The 22,863-nt window shown below is 34.8% G+C and overlaps 1 protein-coding gene across 8 annotated transcripts in view; it reads right to left on the bottom strand.

Annotated features, from left to right (window-relative positions):
- CEP112 (centrosomal protein 112) overlaps positions 1-22,111 on the bottom strand; it is a 728,584-nt gene extending 706,473 nt beyond the window's left edge. For all 8 annotated transcript variants that reach the window (XR_012481126.1, XR_012481125.1, XM_074260574.1 and 5 more), the window contains exons 1-4: positions 21,998-22,111; positions 7,706-7,820; positions 2,133-2,323; positions 128-300 (exon numbers count right to left, since the gene is read on the bottom strand). Coding sequence is in view for 6 of the 8 variants with exons in the window: in XM_074260574.1 (XP_074116675.1) it covers positions 128-300; positions 2,133-2,323; positions 7,706-7,805 (464 nt within the window). In the remaining 2 variants the exon portion in view is untranslated. The remainder of the gene's footprint in view (positions 1-127; positions 301-2,132; positions 2,324-7,705; positions 7,821-21,997) is intronic.
- Between the last annotated feature and the right edge of the window lie 752 nt (positions 22,112-22,863).

Below are 22,863 nucleotides of genomic sequence, written 5' to 3'. Positions count from 1 at the left end.
GAAAGGACATTAGTACTTATTCCAACCTCTTCATGCTACACATAATAAAAATGAGTTAGGAAGTAAATAAAGAGGCAATATATAAAAGTAGCCAGAACTAAAAAAAAGTTTTATTTTTATAACCTACCTTTGTGCAACTGTTGGTGATTGCATAAATGAAGCATCTTCATCAGATGAAAGTCTCCATGATTCACCTGATTTACATTCACTTGGCCTCAATTCACTCTTTACCCAGTCTGGTAATCTCTCTGGATTTGAACATTTTCCTCTTGCTAAATTTGGCTCATCAAAATAGATGGACTATTAAAATAAAATTTAGAAAATTTTCAAAATGTACTCTCATGACTCAATCAATTATTATTTCCATCAGTTTTCAGGTATTCCTTGAAAAAAATTAATTTCCAAATACATAAAATATTCAACATTCAGTTAAAAAGTGAAGCCGAGAATATTATTTATAACTTGGAATTGATGTTTAAAAAAAAACAACCTAGGATTTACAATTTATTTTAAACTATTAAAATTATAGTATAATTATTTGCATTACCTAAATTCTTAGTATTATCAAAAGTTTTTCTGGAGTATCTTTAAAATTCAAACATATTTTTTAGAGATTAAATACTTTTAGACTAAGAACCAGTCAAATCTAAGGGATCAGAAATCTCTATCAAATGAGATTTACAGTTTATAAAAGTTCAACTATCATACTTTTTTCCCCCAGTAAACTTCAGTATACTTATACTCTACATTTTTCCCTTGGAATGAAACATGAAATTTTTATTTTTTATTCATTAAAGTCTAAGCAACTCTCATTCAGTCCCGTAATCAAACATGACAAATTAGTTATCCTATGAAATACAACAAAACTATATACTCTTTGAAGAAAACTATTTGTTATTTCTACACTAATTCTCTCAAAGAGGTCCCTCTCTCTGTACATATGCAAAAGCCTAACCTCTGTTCCATCGACCATGGAATTAGTCTTATTGACATTACAATATCAAGGCAATCTGTTGAATCCATGTTTATTTCAGTTTCTAGTTAAATATCTCTTCATATAACTACTTATTCTCAAAATTATTAAGCTTAACTTAATTTTTTTTCATAACAAAGACACAGAAATTACTGACATCTGACCAAAGCTGTAGTAAGCCAATGTATAAAATTTCACTTTTAATGTTTTTTAAGGAATTAAATATCCCATTTATATCCCAGTCAGTTGTCAAGATTTTAAGATTTCCATTAAGAAATGTTAAAATTAAAGTGATGAATTTATTTCTTACAGTCACTGTCATCACTTGACACTCTAGGTAGAATATTCAGGGACTTAAATCTATAACTTTCCAACTGGTTCATGGATATGAATATAACTCACAACTACCACCACCAAGTTGTATTTCCTGCCAAAGAAAAATAAATCAGCCTGTCAATGAGGCACTTCTATTTTCCTAGAGAAACACAACTACTGCAATATCATAAAATTTTGACCTGGAAAGAATTTATGAGTCTTCTGTTACAATTCCATTCATCTAGCACTCTTCATGTTACAAAAGTAAAAGTTGACAGCAAAATTAGAGGTTTTTTTTTAATGTGCTTTTGAAAGTTGATTTTATAAAATGAAATTATTTGAATAATACATCGTTATTTTTTAAGGAATTTTCAGTTCTTATAGCACTGAATTTCATCCAAGACAAATCATCTATTTATCATGAACAAAGATTAAGCTGTGAAATGTAAGAAGTCATTTCTCAGATAGCTACAGCTAAATCACAATCATATGGCAAAGCTACTCTCTAAAATTTCTTTTCTCTTTAAAGTTAAAAAAAAGAACATAGGTAAATATAAAAGTTTTGAACATCTAAATGTGCCTATATGTTTACAAATATGTCAATAGATATATAGATGTATATATAATATATTCTAAAAATACGTTAAACAAAAGATAGAAAAATTAAGAAGAAAAAAGTATCCTAAGATTAAATACCTAAGCCTCAGGAGTGAGTGGTAATAAAACCCCAAAGCTCTATATACCCTAATTCAATAATTAAATGATTTTGCCTTTATTTTACCAAAAGCCAATTTATAAAAAAACTCTCTCTGCAAAAGAGATAATGTGGTAGAATGATACCCACCATGTAAGACGGCAAAGTTTTCAACGTCCCTGGTTCAGGTCGATATGTAAAAGGCCCTTCTAAAATTCCTCGTTTAAGCATATGTATTAATAGTTTTGCATACAGATTCCGATTCTTCCTACCCATTATCCCTGTGCCTGCTCCTGAAGGTTCACATAGTTTTTTAATCCAAAGGGCACACCTCTGTCGCTCTAGAAAAATACAACACTTGTTACTTACTATATTTTCCAGAAAATAAAAGATGACATTACAAAAACATATACTGAACAGAGTTTTGCCTGGACTTTGCCTTTGTACCTCTCACTTTCCTATGTTTTATGTTATTTTTCTATATATCTTTTGTCCTTAAAAAAAAAAAATTGGTCCATAGCTCCAGCAATTAACATAATATGTATACATTGTAAGTACATAATTAAATTTTTGGTGAATTAAATTGTCCTTGTCCATAAGTGTAGTTATGTTAAAGATTATGAAAATGTTGACTAAATAATAATTTTAGGGGAAAAGAATTTTGGAATATATATAAAATAATTTTTGTAAGTGAAGGGTAATGTTAAGAGCCTCTCTAAAAATAGAGAAATAAATCCATTTCAATAGTTGTACTGTAGAAATCCTTCTGTAATTCCAGCTGTGCAAATCTAGAAGAAGATAAAATATAATCACTGAATTATTATTTAGCTTTTTAAAAACTTACTGGAAAAATAAATTTCAAAACTTTTATCCACTAAAAGGAACAATTTCCAGGGATTTTTATCTGGTTCAGAAAGTTTACTATTAATATTGCCCAAAATAATTGAGTATTACTTACAGATAATTCCATAAAATAATTATTCTTTTAAAAATCTACTTTTAAAATATAGCATTATCTAATCCATATCCATTGGATAAACTATTTTGATGTACAATAGCATACTTTTAGTTCTCATAAAAACTGTATTTTAACATTAATCTATCATCAGTCAAATTAAATTTGAAGATTATATCTCTAACAAAATCATAATTCTACCTTAAATCCCTTGGATTTATAAAGGTCAAGTTTATTTGTTTTGCCAATAAAATGTATTAGTACTGGATTTACCATTTTGCAAATGTCATCACTAGCACAGAAAAATGAATCATGCTTCTGAAAAACTGAATTTCTTGGTTTATAAATTATGCACATCTAAATGAACTACTTATTGAAATTTCAAATGGAAATAATGGAAATTTGACAAATTTCATATAAAATTATATAAGTAGAAATAATTTGAGGAGGCAAGCAGTTAGAGACCATATCTATAGTTGTGTCAGTAGAGGTACCTCCTGGTATAGAAATTCCTTTCATTAATGCAGATTAACAAATAATATGTAACTTATAAACTTATAAGTTTTAAAATTTGTCTAGGGTACTGACAATTAAACTGACCGGCCTGAGGTCATACAGCATGTATCAAAGTCATAATTTAAATCCAGATCTCCCTAATCCAAGATCAGCCCTCCATACCATTTACTCTAAATAATAGATCTAAACTTTTTATTTCTCAATTTAACATGAATCACACATACTTTATACTGAAATTTTACTATACTAAGTAATTCAACAACAGTATTGTAATAATAACTAATATATGTGTATAAATATATATGTATTTATAAACATATACATAAATAAACTTTTAAGGTTTGAAAGGTGCATTACATGATCTGTTTCTTACAAACCTGTGGCATCCCCATTTTTTCAAGAAAACTGTATACAGTTCAGAAAGGTCAAGTCCTTGGTCAACCCTTAGTCTCATAAGTAATTACTAGAATTAGTGAGGAACTAGCGCTAGTCATCCAGGCTCTAAATCCAGCATTCTTTCCACTAGAGCACACAGCCTCTAATATATTTTGTCCCTAGAAGATTCACTAACAAAAACAGTGAGGTCAATAGAGGAAGTACCTACAACAATGAAATAATAGGAACAGTAAATAAACAGACAGACAGACAGATAGAATCTTTAACAAAGTTTCTTAAGCTGCAGGTCACAATTCCACATAGGGTCACATAACTGAAATGGAGATCACAAAAAATTTGGCAACAGTAAAAGGTATCAGGGCAGCTAGGTGGCTCAGTGGATAGCCTTGAATTCAGGAGGACCCGAGTTCAAATCTGGTCTCAGACACTTAACACTTCCTAGCTGTGTGACCCTGGGCAAGTCACTTAACCCCAGCCTCAAAAAAAAAAAACCCAAAACAATAAAAGATATCAAATATTCTGTCAAGATTTAATTTTTTGTGTCAAAATAAACAAGCACATCCATCTCATTAGTTTGCAGATTTGCTTCCATCTTTAATGAATGCTAATGTATATCAAATAATTGTTTTAAAATCTACTTCTTTATGATTTATTATCAGTGAATGTTTGATATGTATACCTATTTTATATATCTATAGCCATGACAGTTGCATAAAAACTTCTTGGACAAATAGGGGTCATGAACAGAAAAAGTTTAGGTAGCCTATATCTAGAATATGTGGAAAGACAAAGAGTAAAAAATAAAATACTTATCAGAACCATAAATAATGTGGGCGAATGGAGTTTTCCCCCCAGACTATTAGCAGTATGTGTATTCCATATGGATGATTTATTAGCTCCTAACTGCAAGAAAAATGGAAAGGGGCAGGAGGAGAAAGATCTGAACCTGTGATTTAATAAGTGGAGGGAATTCCAAGTAAGGACACTTCCAAAGCAGATCATCACCTTCTCTTCAATTTAAAGCCTGAGACAAACGTAAGCATTTGTAAGTGATTTGCCTAGGATCATAGAGCTAAGTGTGTCAAGAATGGGACCTGAACTCAGGGTTTCCCAAGCCTAAGGCCAGCCACCCACTATTCCATACTGCTACTTAGCAAGAATAAATAAAAAGCTATTTTACAAAACAATTTGGAATTATGCTAAGAAAGTGACTTCATATTTTTTCATACTTTTTACTAAGAGAGCCAACCACTACATCAAAATCACAAAATCAATGATAAAAAGAAGGGCCCTATAAACACAAAAGTATTCAAGACATAACTTTTTATAACAGCAGAAAATTCAAAACAAAGATGTCCATCTCTTGGTGAATGCCTAAATAAATTATGGTGAATGATTATAATGGAATATTATTGTAGTATAAAAAATAACGATTATAATGAATATGAAGAAGTATGCAGGAACTATTAATGAACTGACAGAAAGTTAAATAAACAAAAGCAAGCAACTGGTATACTCAATGACTACCACAGTATAGATAGAAAGAACAACAACAACAAAAAAAAAAAAAAAAAAAAAACTATAGAAACTAAATGCTATTAAATTATAATATCCAAGTTTGGCTCTAAAGAATACATTTCTCCCTTTCTTGCAAACCCTGTGTCCACTATGATTCTATTGATATATTGTTGATACACTAGCTAGTTATAAAAATCTTACAAAATTAAATGTTGAAAACTAATAAATAATTTTTAAATTATATCATTCCCCAAGAGAAATTGTTACCAGAAGGATGAGCAACATATGACTGTAGAAGATACAGTTCTTGAGTTGCATTTTCAGATATGAAATAGTTGTGTAACCCACAAGTCTCCCAATAGTTTCTATCTCACAAAAGATTATATAAGAGATAATAGGTCATAACAATATGTTAATGCTTACTATGAGTCTTTTGTGTTTTATGCATCTTTTTCATGGTGGAAAAAATTGCTTCCTTATACTTGATACCTTTATTTTGAAACATGCTTGAAATTCCTTTAAAGGTAATAAAAAACCTTTCATTACACAACTAGAGGCAAAAAATCTAAACATGTTCTTGAGGTAATGAACACACTGATAGAAACTCATTCACAATAAAATGTAATCATTCGGTAAATGAAAATAAATTATGAGAACATTTCCTTTTGTGATTATAAAAGTTAGAAAAGAGTACTGACTTGGAAGAGAAATTATACCAAGAAAAAGGATGCACAAAGAAAAGGCTGAGAAACCTGAAGCTTTATTATACTAAATATTTAATTTTGCTTAGAGTACCCTTTTACCTTTAACATCACTTAAAAATGAAAAACACACTATGTTCTGTTAGGGTATCAAAGAACAAAAAGGACTTTAAAAACTGTTTCATTTGTTGTAAAGGGCTGAAACTCTGAGTTGATGCACTGAGGTTGGACAACCGAGCACTTAAGGGTAATTACCAATTGGACAATACTCTATTAGAATAAGCTTGGAAAATGGCCTTTCCCATTACTGTGCTGGTCCAATAGTTTGGTGTAAACAGAGAATTGTGGGAAGGATTAGGGGGTGAAGTAAGACAAGCCAGAGTCACTTTGGCGTTAGAGGAGGAAAAGGAAGGTTGCAGAGATCCTGTGTCCATTCCCTTCATGTCTACCCCTAAAAACCAAGAATAAGACCAAGGACTTTTGCTTACCCTGCCTCTGGCTGATTCTAAGGTATTCAGGGTGCTAACTCGGTCCTCGCAATTTGTAACTTAGTATATAGTGCTGTATTAAGGTTTCTTTTTATTTATTTTAATACAAAGTAAAACCCAAAACATGCTAATGTTACCCATGGTTGAAAGGTACTATAAAATATTACTGGATTGTTCTTTTCTTATTTGATAATATATATATATATATATATATATATATATATATATATATATATACATATATATGTATATGTGTGTGTGTGGATATATATCTTTCAACTTTGAAAATTAATTCATTCAACTGAACTTTATTAGAGTAAACTTAGAACAGTCTAAGACATCTTACAATAGTCAAAGAATAATTAAATGTAAGATCAAAAATCAAATGGATCTAGACTTGGAAGTCATCTAGTCCGGCCCCCTCAGTTCACAGTGTTATGCCACAGTTCTCTTTTATTGTCCTGACAGTTTCCCTAATTATCCTGACTCAGTCTTGTCCAGTTTCCCTGCTTCTCAATTCTGCAAAACCTCCCCTCCCTCTTTATTAGAATACTTGATAAGGATAAAAGATCTTATGTTTTAGAATATCAGAATGCTTCTCCCCATCCCAAACTATTGGAATATCAGATACTGTCTTATCAAGATGCCTCCCCCAAGTCCAGGGTGCCTCATTCTGATTATGTCATCCCCCTCTCCAGAGGCTCACCTCACCCTGTCAGAATCCCATTCCCGCTCTCAGTACCCTGACTCTACCCCTGCATCCGGGCCACATGTATATATGTCATTGAGAACTCTGATTGTTTGGTGGATCCTTGGAGACGATAGTCTCCTTCAGCCCTGGGACCAAACCATGGATCCATCTGGTCCCAGTATATCTCTCCATTTAATAATTTATTAAGTCCTCTCTAATCTCTATCTTGCTCAGTTTCTCCAGCATTACATAGAAGCAGCCCCTGAGGAACAGGAAGGTTAAATGAATTTGCTCAAGGTCACACAGGTAATAAGCAGGAAAGGCAGATTTTAATTCAGACTCCATGATTATAAGTTAAGTAGTCTTTCCACTGGGCCATGTTGTCTTCACAAATGAAATTCAAAACACAAACACAGTATCTTAACAACAACAACAACAAAATAACTGAACAGTCTTACCTGTCTTATGGGGTAATTTTAGAACAAAAGGCTTCATATCTACCACATAGTGATCAAATTCTGCATCCAAGATCTCCAATTTTTCTTCTTCACTTGTCATTTCTGTTAAAGTAGTCTACAAAAGAATTTAAGATGAAAAAGTTAGTACCTATATATCTTCCCATTTGCTAAGAATATTAAACATGAAGAGAAGAACGGCACATATCTGGGGCTTTTAGTAAAAATGATTTGTAAGCTGTGTCTCCTTTAAATTATGAAATCTGTTGGGGAAGAAATTATATATAGGACTGAATTAGTTAAAAGAATTCACTTAATTTTTAAAATTTAAAAAACCCTTATTTTTTTCAAAACCATCTTAGTGACTTAAAAACTAGTTTTTTAAAAAGTTTGTCCCCAGTACCAATAAATCTTTTTCTGGAAGACAATCTTATCTGTTCTTTTTCCATTTATAAATCTGTCATTCTGCCTTCTATAATATCAAAGATAAAATATCTTCCATAGTAAAACTTTGCAAAATAAATTCTTGATTTGCATAATGTATTCCATCAGATCTTGAATTCTTTTAAATCATCAGACCTAGAATGCTTATAATTTGCACTGCTATATACTATTATTCATAGTCAGAGAGCAATTATAAAGTGGGTTAGTAAACAAATGCAAATTTGTTTGGGGTCCAGTGAAGGCATTTCCTCCTCATTTTACACATAGTCCATACCTGGCCATCAACCCATTTCTCAACAGCAACAATATATAAAACAAAGTATTTCCTTTAGAATTTTGGTAGCTTGTCCAACTCTTCACGACACCAACTGGGTCAGATACTGGAGTGGTTTGCCATTTCCTTCTCCAGCTCATTTTACAGGTGAGGAAACTGAAGCAAACAAAGTGACTTGCCTTATTATACAGCTAGTATCTAAGGCCATATTGGAACTCAGGTCCTCCTGTCACCACGCTCAGTGCTTTATCCACTGTACCATCTAGCTGACCAATGAGAGACTAGGTCAGAATAGCTATTTGTCAACAAACTATAGAGAAAAGAAAACTATAGGAAAAGAGTTTCTTCACAATAGTTTACTGAATAATTTTTAAATGAACAATTTATAGAAAAGTGAAATCCAATAATTAAATGACAATCACCAAAAAGAGATAAACCATATTATAATTCTGAAATTCAAAGCTCTACTCATTTGGCCACTGGACAATACTACATATGAATTGGTAGTTTATTTATCTAATGCAGAAGCATAGTGAAAAGTCCTAAATGGGAATCATCCACAAAGACTTCCAAAATGAAACTGCTTCCCACCAATAGCAGAATGTAAATTAAGAACAATGCAAAGGAGAAATTATTAATAGGTATGTGGTAAAACATGATTTTTCTCTTAAGTTTATTTCACCATCTTTTGAAACTAAACATACATTAAAACATAAAATGTCTAATTCATGTTTCTTTTTTGTGTATGGACATAAAAATTTAAAAATCGAAATATTCTCTTCCTTCAAGGAGCTTATATTCTTGGGAAAATGGTTAAGATGTGAGAGGAAAAGTGAAGGGAGAGATCTAGCACATATACAAATAAATATAATAGCTCTTTGGCCCATTCATACTGTTGAGAATGAAGACCATTCTCAACAAGTGGATTTTCAACATCCTAAACAATTTTGACATATGTCTAATGATCCAGACAGTTATTATAAATCCTTCAAAAGGATTTCAAACATCAATGTTGAGCCCTGGAAAGAAGAGAAAAAGCTACAGGTAGACAAGTGGTAGGGATACTGGTAAAACTTACAACAGTTCATCCAATCTGTTGTCATGTACAGAAGACAATTAAAGCAGTTTCCTGGGGTTTTCAGCATAAAATGAGGATTTTATTGAACAGTGTGGCCCAATAAACTCAAACTTCACAGACAGAAAAATATATCTTAATAGATATAAGATGAGGTATTGCTTATGCAATTTCTCAAACTCAAAAAAGATGAATTAATTTTTGAAGGAAATGATATTGAACCTGTGTCAAAGTCAAAATCAACTCTATTCAACATGCCATAAAGTAAAAAAAAAAAAAAAAAAAAAAAAAAAAAAAAAAAAAAAAAGGATATGAAAAAGTTTTAAATGGCTTTGTTACGGAGAAATGCATAGTACAAAAGGCTGATGAATAAGATCAAATTATATAGATGCCAAAGGCCATGTCCTAATGACTCAATATTTTACTCAAATAGTCAATAATATATAACAGTAAATAGTATATAATAATAAAATATAATAATGCAGTTAGCCATTTGGGGATTTTTTCTCCCTTTTTAAAAATCTGTTGCCATTCTGAGAAATTATAATAAAATTCTATTTTAAAATGTATTGAACTAAACCAAAAGTTAATTTGACAGGTAACCTTAAGCTCTTGAAGACTGAGCTCAAATTCCAGGAGGTATTTCTATAATACAAGAAAAGCTTTGAATATAGATCTTGATAGCATAATTAAGTTCAAAAAAGCCACCAGTGGGAGATGACAAGGGAGGGATTCAGGGGTGGGGAGAGGTGAAATAATAGCAAGTCAAGTTAAGGAACAGAATAAAGTAAAGAGTTAGCAGGGCTAGGAAAGGGGTGTGTGTGTGTGTGTGTGTGTGTGTGTGTGTGTGTGTGTGTGTGTGTGTGTGTGTGTGTGAATGGGAGTAGGGAAGTGTGTGTGTATGTATGTGACATAAATATATCCTTATTTAACTAAAACCTGCTTGTAGGAAGTGAGGAGTGATGAAAAGGAGTGGGAAGAACAAAGTAAAAAAAGTGCACAGCAGAGAATAAAAGAACAAAGTACAAGGAAGTAAAGAAAAGATTGTCACTCATGGATATTTCTTCTACTATTATATATCCTTTCTTGAACAGATAATATATTGTTATATATTCCGAATCATCTTTGATGTCCCACAGGACACAAAACAATGTTCTGTTTTATTTTGCTTTGTTGTCCTTTTCTGGTTTTCTTTTTTTTATTCTTTTCTTTTAAATAAAATAATTTTTAAAAAATAAAACAATGGGGTTAGAAGAGAGAGAGAGAGAGAGAGAGGGTAAAAGAAAATCTGAAAACTCTTCAAGGGGGAGGGAATTCCTAAGCAGAATCTTGAAGGAAGACAGAGGCAGAGTTGAGATGGGAGTACATTCTAGATATTAGAGATAAATATACTGAAAAAGGAGATAGAGTGTTATATTTGGACAATAAGCCATTAATATAAGATTAAAAAGATATGAAGATGACAGATTAAAGAGTGCCTTAAATGCTAGACTAAAGAATTTCTATTTTATCCTAAAGATAGTGTGAATCCACTAATGCCTTAGGGGAAAATTAGTGACAAGGCCATACTCTAGTCTCAGGAAGTTCAAATAAAATAACATACATTAAAATTTGTTTGCAAACACTATATAAATGCTAATTATTATTATTGTGATAACTGTTGGAAAAAATGTATCAGAATTTTAAAAATAGAATCAGGAAAATAAATTACAAGGCTATTACAACAGTCTAGGTAAATGTGATCAGGGCCTGGAAAAATGGAAACAATATATCATGCAGACAATCAACAAGACCTGGCAACTGAATGAATCAGGGAGGGGGAGAGAGAGAGTCAAGGATAACAGTAGGGCAGTTTGGAGAGGGAGCTTTGCAGGAAAAATGAGTTCTGGTTGGACATATTGAATTTGAGATGCCTACAGAACACCTGGAAGAGATTATCTACCAGGCAATTAATGACACAAGTGAAGTGCAGGACTCAACTTATAGCTAAATATATAGATGAGAGTCATTTGCATAGAAATGATACTTGAACCTACAGGAACTATTGAAGTCTTCAAAGAGAAACTATATAGACAAAAAGACTATATAAGACAAAACTCTGGGGAACATCCATGTGAAGGAAGTAGGAGATGTATGATGATCCAGCAAAGGAGAATTGTTAGGCAAGAGAATATTTAGCAGCAGTGTCAAAGAATGTAGAGAAGATATAGCATTCAAAGGACAGAATTGTCAATAGAATCAAAAACTGCTATGATGTTTAAACCAATAGAGGTCAAAAAAAGGATATTACACTTAGCAGTAAAGGGACTGTTGGCAACGCTAGAAAGTCTTTCCAGAGATGGTGGTAAAAGAAGAGTAGAATGAAAAGTGAAGAAACAACCAAAATAGGCATAGACAATTCCTTCTAGAAGTCTAACAATGAAAAGGAAAAGATTTATAACAGCTTAAGTTAATGGAAGGATAAAGTGAAGGTTGGTTGTTTTGTTTACTTTTTATAGAAGTAATCCAAAGTAAGTAAACAGATAAACTGACAATGAAATAGAGTAGTGATAAATGGACAATGTCTTCAAGGACATGGGAGGAAAGAGAATAGAGAGCACAAGGGCAAATAAGAGGCCTTGGAAAGGAAAAGGGCCACCTCTTCCTTTGAGATGAAAGTTATATGGGCTAAGACTCCTTTCTAATTCCCAGCCACCATGAATCCCAATGGGAGATATCCAGGCTTTCCCAGTCCCCACCAGATCTGAGCTAATTTGAGCTGTCCCAGCCCCCACTCTAATGATCAGCTCAGGTTTCCCCAATCCCCACAAACAGCTTCCTCCTTATCTAAAAACCCATTGAATTCTATTATAATTCTAACCCTGGCTGAAACTCAAGCCAGAGGCCAACCTGGGACTCCACCCATCTACAAGATTACCAAAAGCCCCCATTATAAAAAGGGCATCTCTGGAGCCCACTCTTGGCAGGAGCACCAAACATAGCATTCTTATACTGGCCATGCTAAAGGTTCCTGTCCGTCCAGCGCCAGCCCTGGCCCTGGCGTCTTTCTACCTCTACTCTTACTTCCAAACCCCAAATAAACCTCTTTTATTAATCTAGGTTTTAGGGTCTGTAAATTCCTTTTCAGGGGACTCTTGCACTGCTACTAGACCTCATTTAACTCTGTATCCTTGTGCTGAATCCAAAGGGGTTGCAGGAGAGCTCTATTTGACTCCCTGTACCCCAAACCTGCCACGAGACCTCGATTAACCCTAATTTCATCTAGGTACCCCTTACCTAATTCGCATCAAAAGAGACTAAGAAGTAAAAAGACTGAAGTGTATGAAAATGAAAACACAGAGATAGGTATAAGGGGAAGGGAGATTTTGCCTCAGGAGATAGGAACTCATAAATACTACTTGACCTCTATATTCCAAGGTCTTATGTTATAAATGGTGAGAGATATTCTCTCACCATGAACATTCGTTCATTTTCCAAAACCCAAGGACTGGGAATGAGAGGAGTGGCACAATAGGGAGTTTGTGTCAAAGTCTAGCCTTTGTTTCCCAAGAGCTAGGCTGAATAATACCAGTTCCTTAGTTACATTACAAAATGCCAGAGGATGAAGCCCATCAAAAAAAAAAAAAAAAAAAAAAAAAACTCTTCTTCATATGGAACATGCAATGTCAGGTCTAGTATTCAAAGCCTCAGTCTTCTGGGTGCAGTCTAGGGCCACTATCAGGGTGACACTAAGCATCTGCTTAATCCTTGATAGGGTTCTGTCTAGATGAAAATTCTCAAATACAGTCCCAGCAACAGACTGACTGCTGTCTCAGAACCAACTTAATTAAATCTGAAAAGGTTTATAAATTAGTAGGTTGGTCACTAGATAAATTTTTTAGATGAATGATGAATTACAAAGCAAAAGAGTCCTTTTGTAACTTACATACAAATAAACAATCCTACTAACAACTAATCACAAAGTTATACTTTACAGGTTGTTTGTTATCTTAATCTCTCTAATTAACAATATTCCCTTTTACATACTTATATTCTTTACTGTTCTATTTTGTATCCACCTCAGTGGATAAAAATGAAAACACAGGGAGAAGTATAAGGGGAAGGGAAATTTTGCCCCAGGAGACAGAAACTCAAAAGTACTACTTAACCTCTATATTCCCCAGAACTTTGTGCACATTAAAGAACTGATTTTAAAACAACTTAATACTTTAAACTGTAATTCTCCATTATGCCGAAACTCATACTATACTTATTGGTTCAGAATAAGAGTAAAATTGTGCTACCCTGATATGCCATACTTTCTATTTTATTCATTTTTTTAATAATAATCAATTACATTGTTACTATTTTTTCACTGATTACCATAAATCACAAAAATCTTAGTTTTCATTGAATACATCAATAGAATGTGATGTCAACAAGGAACAATAGAAATAGTGCTAGAATTAGGATCAGAAGATTTATCAGCTATGTAATCTTGCAAAATGCACTTCACTGCAAGACTGCTATTTGAAAAGGCCCAGAGAAGAGAAGCCCAATTCTCTTACATATCTTTTAGAATTTATTACAAAAACCAAAAAGGCAAAAGCTTACTACCAAAATCAAATGCTCAGTAAAACTGAGTATAATTCTACAAGAGAAAAAATTGTTCTTTAAGATAATGGATGATTTTCAAGCAAGGAAAAGAACATGAAATTGCAAGAATCAGAGACAAAAAAGGAGGGGGACAATTGAGTCAAAATAGAAGGCTTCAGCTATACACAGATCACATCCTTCTCTGTCATAATCTTCGATGTAAAGGTTTTGACAAAATATAACACTCATCAGCATTAAGAACATTTACAAAGTATAGAAATAAATGGGTATTTCCTTTATATGCTAAATAGTACCAATAAAAAATCCAAGACTTATAATTATAAATAATGGAGAAATGCTACAGGCCTTCCCAAGAAGATCAGGAATCAAGCAAAAAATGTTCATTATTACCACCATTATTCGATACAGTAACCACCCTGGAGAGTAATTTGGAACTATTCCCAAACTGTGCATACCTTTTGATCCAACAGCATCTCTACTGGATGTGTATCCCAAAAACAGAGAGGTCATAAAAAAAGGATGTGTATGTGTGTGTGTGTTAGTTATGGAATATTATTATTCTATAAGAAACAATTAGCAAGCTGATTTCAGAGAGGCCTGGAAAGATTTGCATGAATCGATGCTAAGTGAAGTGAGTAGAACCAAGGGAACATTGTACATAGCAACAACAAAAATATGTGATGATGGGAGCAGCTAGGTGGCTCAGTGGATAGAGCACCAGCCTTGAATTCAGGAGGACCCGAGTTCAAATCTGATCTCAGACACTTAACACTTCCTAGCTGTGTGGCCCTGGGCAAGTCACTTAACCCCAGCCTCAGGGGGGGTGGAAAATATGTGATGATCAGCTCTGATGGACATGGCTCTTTTCAAGAATGAGGTGATTCGGTCCAATTCCAATGGAATTGTGATGGAGAAAATAAGACTATGGGGACTGAATGTAGATCACAACATAGTATTTTCATCTTTTTTGTTTGCTTGTTCAATTTTTTTCTAATTTTTTCCCCTTTTTGATCTGATTTTTCTTGTTCAACACAATACATGTGGAAATATGTATAGAAGAATTGCACATGTTCAAACTATATCGGATTACCTGGTCTAGGGGAGAGGGAGAAGAGAAGAAAGGGAGAAAATTTTGGGAACACAAGGTTTTGCAAAGGTGAATGTTGAAAAATATCTTTGCATGTATATTGAAAATAAAAAGCTATTATTAAAAAATCATCTTTCCTTATTTCTCTAATTTGTTTTGTTTTGCTGAAGCAATTGGGGTTAAATGACTTGCCCAGAGTCACACAGCTAGGAAGTGTTAAGTGTCTAAGACCACATTTGAACTCAGGCCCTCCTGACTTTACAGGGCTGGTGCTCTATCCACTGTGTCACCTAGCTGCCCCCTCTAATTTGTTTATAAAATAACCTTTCATATCAAGATCATATACCTATGTGGAGCTTATATTTGTAAAAGATGTGAAATTTTTGTCTACATATAATTTCTTCCATTGTGTTGTCCAATTTTCCCATCAGTTTTGTTAAATAAATCCTAATCCCAGTTGCTGAGATCTTTTGTTTTGTTAGGCACATTTGCTGCTAGTTGTTGCCTACCTATTCTATTCCAATAATTGATCTCTATTTTTTAACAAGTATCAAACTGTTTTAATAAATATTGATTTGCAGGTGTAAATGACTTTGCCATTCTCAGCAGTACAATGATATAAGACTACCCTGAAGGATTTATGATAAAAAAAATCCTATCCATACCCAGAGAAAGAACTGATTGTGTCTGAATACAAATTGGGATATACTTTATTTCTTAAAGGTTTTTTGGGGGAGAAGGGGAAAATCTATGTTTTCTTTTGCAACAATACTTTTATGGAAATGAACTTCACATGGGCCTTCTAAATGGGAGGGAGGAAGAGAATCTGGAACTCAAAGTTTAAAAAACAAATGTTAAAAATTATTTTACATATAACTGAGGAAAAATAAAATATTAAATAGGAAAAAAATTATTGGTTTGTAATATAATTTGAGATGTGGCACTGTTAGGTCCACTTTATTCCCATTTCTTTTTATTATTTATCTTGAGATTCTTGACCTTTTTTTCCTCCAGATGAATTTTATTTTTTCCTAGTTCTGTAAAATAATCGTTTGATAGTTTTATTGGTATGGTATTGACTATGTAAAAGATTTTAGGCTGCATTATCATTTTTATTATATTGGCTTATCCTACCAATGAGCAATTATTATTCTTCCAACCAATAACATCAAATGGTATAAAATGAACAATTTTGAAGATGTTTATATAAAAAGATGAAGAATGAAATTAGCAGATTCAGGAGAACAATTTAAACAATAACAAAACTATAAAAACAAACTACTTTGGAAAACTATAAGAATCATAAATAGCACAATGACCAATAATGACCAATCATGATTCCAAAGCCTGTAATGAAACATGCTATCCCTAACACAGAAGTAACAGATTCTGAATGAAGAATGAGACATATTCCTGAATGTAACCAATGACAGATTTTGTTTTGTGCACTTTGTATATTTATTACAAGATTTTTTTTCCTTTTTTTTCCCCAATGGTAAGGTGCAGAATGGAGAGAAACCAGATTTCAGCTGTTGCTTTTTTTGTAAATAGAGAGGTGGGATGAGTGTGGTTCTACAGATGTGAAATGCTACAAGTACCTTTAAATAAGGTCACTGTATTAATAGCTTCACTCATCTGTTTTACTTTGTAACAAGAGAGCTCTCACAGGAATTGGAAGTAATATGTAAATGTTTACAATGTAAAAATAAAACAACAATAAAGCAAAAACAAAAATGAAAATAATTTGAAATTTAGGAGATAAAGTTTTATATGCAAGCAACAGCAAGGAGGCCAGTATTAGCTGGATCACAGAATATGAAGAAAGGAGTAAAGGTAAAAAGATTGAAAAAGTAGGAAAGAGGTTTTAAAGGACTTTAAAAGTCAAACCGAGGATTCTATATTTGATCTGGGAGACAACAGGAAGCAACTGATGTTGACTGAAAAGGGACATGACATTAGTCTTGTGCTTTAGAAAGTTCATTTTGACAGCTGAATGGAGAATAGGTTTGTGTGAGGAAGGAGGAGGCAGGGAGATCAACCAGATTACTACAATGCTCCAGGCAAGAGGTGATGAGGGCCTACACTAAGATGATCGCAGTGTCAAAGGAAAGAAGAGGACATATATGAAAGATGTTAGAAAGATAGAAATGCCAGGATCTAACAACTACTTGGACATGGAATATGAGAGAGAGAGGAATCAAGATGACAACCAAACTGTGAATCTGGATTCCTGGGAGTAAGGTGGTATCTTCCACAGTAATACAGAAGTCAGGAAGAAAGGAGAGTTAGGGGAGGGAAGCTTATGAGTTCAGTTTTAAACATATTGAGCTTAAGATGTTTAAAAGACATCCAATTCAAAATATCTAAAAAGACGATGGAGAATGGGAGAGAAATTAAGAACAGGACAAGTAGATTTCAGAGTTATCTGCATGGAGATGATCATTGAAACTTTGAAAGCTAATAAGAGCACCAAGTAAATAACCTAGATACATGATCTAGTTGAAAAAAATTGGTATGATCTAAATGAAAACGGGGGAAAAAGAGATAGAAGAATGGTCAGACAGATAGGAAAACCTAAAAATTGATTAAAGTGATATTTTCCTGCCTTCCCTATTCCAAACTTTTTATTGTTGTTGCTCAGTCATTCAGTTATAACCACCTCTTCATGATCTCATGAACCAAAGCATACTAGGCCATTCTATCTTCCTCTGTCTCTCAAAAGTATGTCCAAGTTCATTTTTGTTGCTTGCATAAACTACACCATCCTCCACTCTCCTCTTCTCCTTTTGCCTTTAATCTTTCCCAACATTGGGGTGTCTTCTAATGAGTCTTATCTTCTAATTATGTGGCCAAAGTATTTAAGTGTCATCTTTAGTAGCTGATCTTCCAATGAATAGCCTGAATTAGTTTCTTTAAATATTGACTAATTTAATGACCTTTCTGTCTAATGGATTCTCAAAAGTCTTCTTCAGCCACAATTTTAAAAGCATTAATTCAGTTTAGTTTAGTTTATAGTCCACTTAACACAGTCATATATTACCATGGGGAGGGGGGGGGATTTTTTTTTGACTACATGGATTTTTTTTTTCTTTAACTATGTTGTCCAGATTTACCATGGCTTTCCCATCAAGGAACAAGCATCTTTTAATTTCATGGCTGTAGTCACCATCTACATTCACCTTTGAGTCTAAGAATAGAAAATCTGATATTGCTTCATTTTTTCTCCCTCTATTTGCCAGCAAGTGTTGGAACCAGTTGCCAAAATCTTAGTTTTTTGTTTTGGGTTTTTTTTTTTTTTTTAAGCTTCAAGCCAGCTTTTATACTCTTCTTTTTACCCTCATTAAGAAGCTTCTTAATTCTTCATCATTTTCTGCCACCATAGTGATATCATCTGCATATCTGAAATTGTTGATATTTCTTCTAGCAACCTCATTTCTGCCTTTTGATTCATTCAGCCCAGCATTTCATGATATATTCTGCATATAGGTTAAATAAATAAAACAATAATATACAGCCTTGTTATATTTCTTTTCTGCCCTTGAACCAGTCAATTGTTCTATGCTCACTTCTTGGCCAGCACCTTAGGAGACAAGTACTTGCCACATTTTGTTGTGATTTACATAGTCAAAGGTTTTAATGCAGTCAATAAAGCAGAAGCAAACTTTTTTTTTTTTTTTTCTGGAACTCCCTTGCTTTCCCCATAATCCAGCAAATATTGGCAATTTGGTCGTTAGTTCCTCAGTCTCTTCAAAAAGCAGCTTTCTCTGCCGGTGATTTTTGATTCACATATTGCTGAAGCCTAGCTTTCAGAATCTTAATGTCAAGGTATGGTGGCATGTGAAATAAATGCAATTATTTGGTATATTAAACATTCCTTTGCATTGTCCTTCTTTAGGATTAGAATGTAAACTGATCTTTTCCAATAGAATGGCTACTGTTGAATTTTCCAAAATTGTTGGCATATTGAATACAATATTTTAACAGCTCTACTGGAATTCTATCACTATTTGCCTTATGGTTAACAGTATTTCATAAGGCCCATTTGAACTCATTCTTCAGGATGTCTGGCTCTAAATCAGTAACCATAACATCATGGTTATTGGTTATCAGTGATGTTAAGATATTTCTTATCTTATAATAATCTTATAATATAAAATCATATGATAAGGTGTATATTCTTGCCACCTCTTCTTAATCTCTTCTGCTTCCATTAAGTGCTTACCATTTTTGTCGTGTACCATGCTTTTTTTTTTTTTTTTTTTTTTTGCTACGGCAATTGAGGTTAAGTGACTTGCCCAGGATCACACAGCTAGGAAATATTAAATATATGAGGCCAGATTTGAATTCAGGTCCTCCTGACTCCAGGGCTGGCACTTTATCCACTATACCACCTAGCTGCCATGCTCATTTCTGCATGAAACATTTGCTTAATATCTCTAATTTTCTTGAAGAGATTTCTTGTCTTTCCCATTCTATTGTTTTCTTCTATTTCTTTACATTGTTTACCTTTAAGAAAAACTTACCTCTCCTTGCTTTCCTGTGGAATTCTGCATTCGGTTCCATATATCTTTCCCTTTCTCCTTTGCCTTTCACTTTCCTTCTTTTTTTTGGTTATAAGCTTTATTAGACAACCATTTTGCTTTCTTGCATTTCTTTTTATTTAGAATGTTTTTGTTGCTGCTTCCTATACAACATTCTGAACCTCTGTTCATAGTTCCTCAGGTACTCTCTCTAATCCCTATCAAATCTAATCCCTTAAATCCATTTATCACTCCCACTTATATATATTATATGTTACTTAGGTATATGGCCTAAAGACTTCCCCTATAGTTAACCAATTTAAAGCCTATGGTATGCTCTGTTTTTAAAACACATAATCTGTGACAAATCCTAGCCATGGATTACTCCCACCACCTGTCTCTTCTGTGCCTAGTCACATGGTTTTAGAACTAAATTGGAAGAAGTTGACCAAAGGAATTACCTGAGTTCATTACATATCTGTTATTTATCCTCAACTAGCTCATCATTGAAACAAAGAAATCTTTTTTATACCTCCCTATTTGATTCTATGTCCCACTTCCCACAGAAGTGGTTCTAAATCTAAACTCCCCCCCTCCTACTTCCTACTCCCTCAGTTGAGGATCACACATACTTTTACATTGAGCTCTCTCTTCTCTATTTCCCTACATCTCAAAATCTTTTGATAGTATCCCTTATTCTCCATGTAACCCTTCCAGTCTCTGATAAAGAGGTAATAATAAGGCCAATCCCTCATGTGTCCTTGATTCCATTTCTTCCCATCTTCTCTAGCTGACAGCCCCCACAATCATCTCTTTCCTCTTTAATCCCTAACCTCACTCTATCTAAAATCCTTTCATTGCGCTGACAAACATGCTCACCTCTCCCATTCTTAACAAAGCTGGGCAGGCCTCAACCTCAAGTTATAAAGTCTCCATCTCTCCCTTCTTTTTTCAGCCAAACATTTAGAAAAAGCTGCCTATACTCATTTCCTCTCCTCTCAGTCTCTTCTAAATGTTCTATAGGTCGGTTTCACACCTTAAAACTCATCTGAAACTACTTTTTCCATCTCTTAACTTTAATCTCTTAACTACCAAACCCAATGACATCTTTTCAGTCCTCATTCTTTTAATATTTCTCCTTCTTCTTTTCTGAGTTTTCTCTACTAATTCTCTTATTTATATCACTGATCTCTCTCTCTCTCTCACACACACACATACATATACATACACACACGCCAATCTGTTGCAAAAAGCCACCAATTTCATCTTTGCAATAAATATCTCTTGAAGAAGTCCCCTAATTTCCTCTGACATTGCCCCCTATGTGGTGCATAACGGCAATCCTCACATAGTTAATCCATCAGTTACCAGTCACTTTCCTAAAGCACAAGTACAATCATGTTACTCCATTACTCAATAAACTTCTTTGACTCCCTATTGCCCCCAGGATCATAGCATAACTCTGTAATAGTGACACTGACAAAGAACTCTCTTTACTTGGGGGATTTTTCCTCCCATGCGTGGAATGCTCTCCTTTATCACCACATTCCCGCTTCAAGTCCCAATTAAAATCTCATTGTAAATCTTTCCCAACCGCTTTTAGTTCTAGTGCTTTCCCTCTTTTATTTTATTGATATTTATATATGTGTTGTCTCCATCAGTGAGCCTCTTTGTGTATCTCCAGCGCCTGGCACTCTGCAGATAATTAATAAATGTCGATTGATTCCCTGTTAAATGAGTTCGGATCAACCAATTCTCTCGGTTTACTGTGAGACCGTGGAATCTGCTCGCACCATCTGGATGCTTCCAGCCAATTTTCCTTCCTTTGACTGAATAAAAGCTTTTTGAGGGCAGGTGATATGTTTGTCTTTCTAAGTCCCAGCACCCAGTAGAGAACGACGTTAATGTATATTTGTTGACTGAGTTCAGATCGACTGTCAGTTTAACTGAGAGCCAATGGTGTGGAGGGAGAGGGGGGAGGGGAAAAGAGACAGAGACAGCTAGCTAAAAGGAGAGACAGAGACTTTAGCCTCGTGTTTCCCTTCAAGAGGAACGTTCTGGAACCTAGAGGCTCCCACGAATTCCACGCTTTGCCTGGGCCCCGGCAAAGATCGTGAGTCAGATTGCGCGCCCCATCCCAGACAAGAGGCAGTAAGTGGGTGGAGGGGGAAAGTGCTCCTCCTCCCTCACGTCCCTCTAAGGAAGGCGACCCCCACAGTAGTACGCCCCTGCCTCCCCATCTCCCACTCGGGACCCTGATTTGCACGGGGGAGGAATGAAAATCCTAAAAGGCAATAACCTGGCACCCCTATGCTCATCCGTCCTGTCGGCTTCCCGCGGCTGCCGCCGCCTCCGCCGCCAAACGATTTCAAACCAAAGCTTACACCTCCTCCTCTGCCGCTGCAGCTGCCGGGGCCGCCCAGCGGGTGAGGTAGTGGGATGGGATAGAGGGGAGGATTTCCGTCCCCGAAGGCCCGCCCCCCAGGCCTGGGCAGCCAATGGATGGAGCCGTTGCTATAGCTACCCACCCAGAGTGTCTTCTCCCCTCCCCCCACCAACGCCGCCCGCCACCAAGTTCGCGAGTTTGCGCAGCTCGGGCTTCACGGGAGGCCCAGGGCCCCTCCCTCTCAGACCTCTTGAAACCCTAAACTTCCGCTAGCTGGAAAGAACCTGACAAGGAGAACTAGTCTGAGAGTCTGAGGAGACCGCTTTAAGTAACCCCTCTGGGCTCCAGGCGGGAATTAGGTCAGGTGTTTGAAGGTCTCTCTGGTCATATGCTGGTCCGTGCTCCGGACGGAGTAGAAAATCACTGCCCTGAACTGATACCGCTGTGCGCCCAGCGCCTGAGGAGAGCCCTGAACTTGGGACTCGGGGAAAGAGAGCGTTTAAAGAATATATGAACATATTCTTTCTATTTATGTATTTATTTCCACATACACTGAGGCAAGTGGGAGTAAGTGACTTGCCTAGGTTTTGAACTCGGGTCCTCCTGACTTGGGGGCTGGCGCTCTACCCACTGTGCCAGATAGCTACTGCAGGTCATATGTCTATTTGTTTTGAACTTGTTCTAAGCCTAATTTCTGCCAGACTGCTTTTAACTTTTCCCAGAAATTCTTATGAAATGAGCAAGTTTGACCCGAGTAGTGTATATTTCCAGGTTTATTG

The sequence above is a fragment of the Sminthopsis crassicaudata genome, chromosome 4, assembly GCF_048593235.1.
Source record: "Sminthopsis crassicaudata isolate SCR6 chromosome 4, ASM4859323v1, whole genome shotgun sequence".
Taxonomy (NCBI): domain Eukaryota; kingdom Metazoa; phylum Chordata; class Mammalia; order Dasyuromorphia; family Dasyuridae; genus Sminthopsis; species Sminthopsis crassicaudata.
The sequence above is the reverse complement of the archived record's forward strand: the minus strand, read 5'-3'. Positions and strand labels throughout refer to the sequence as shown.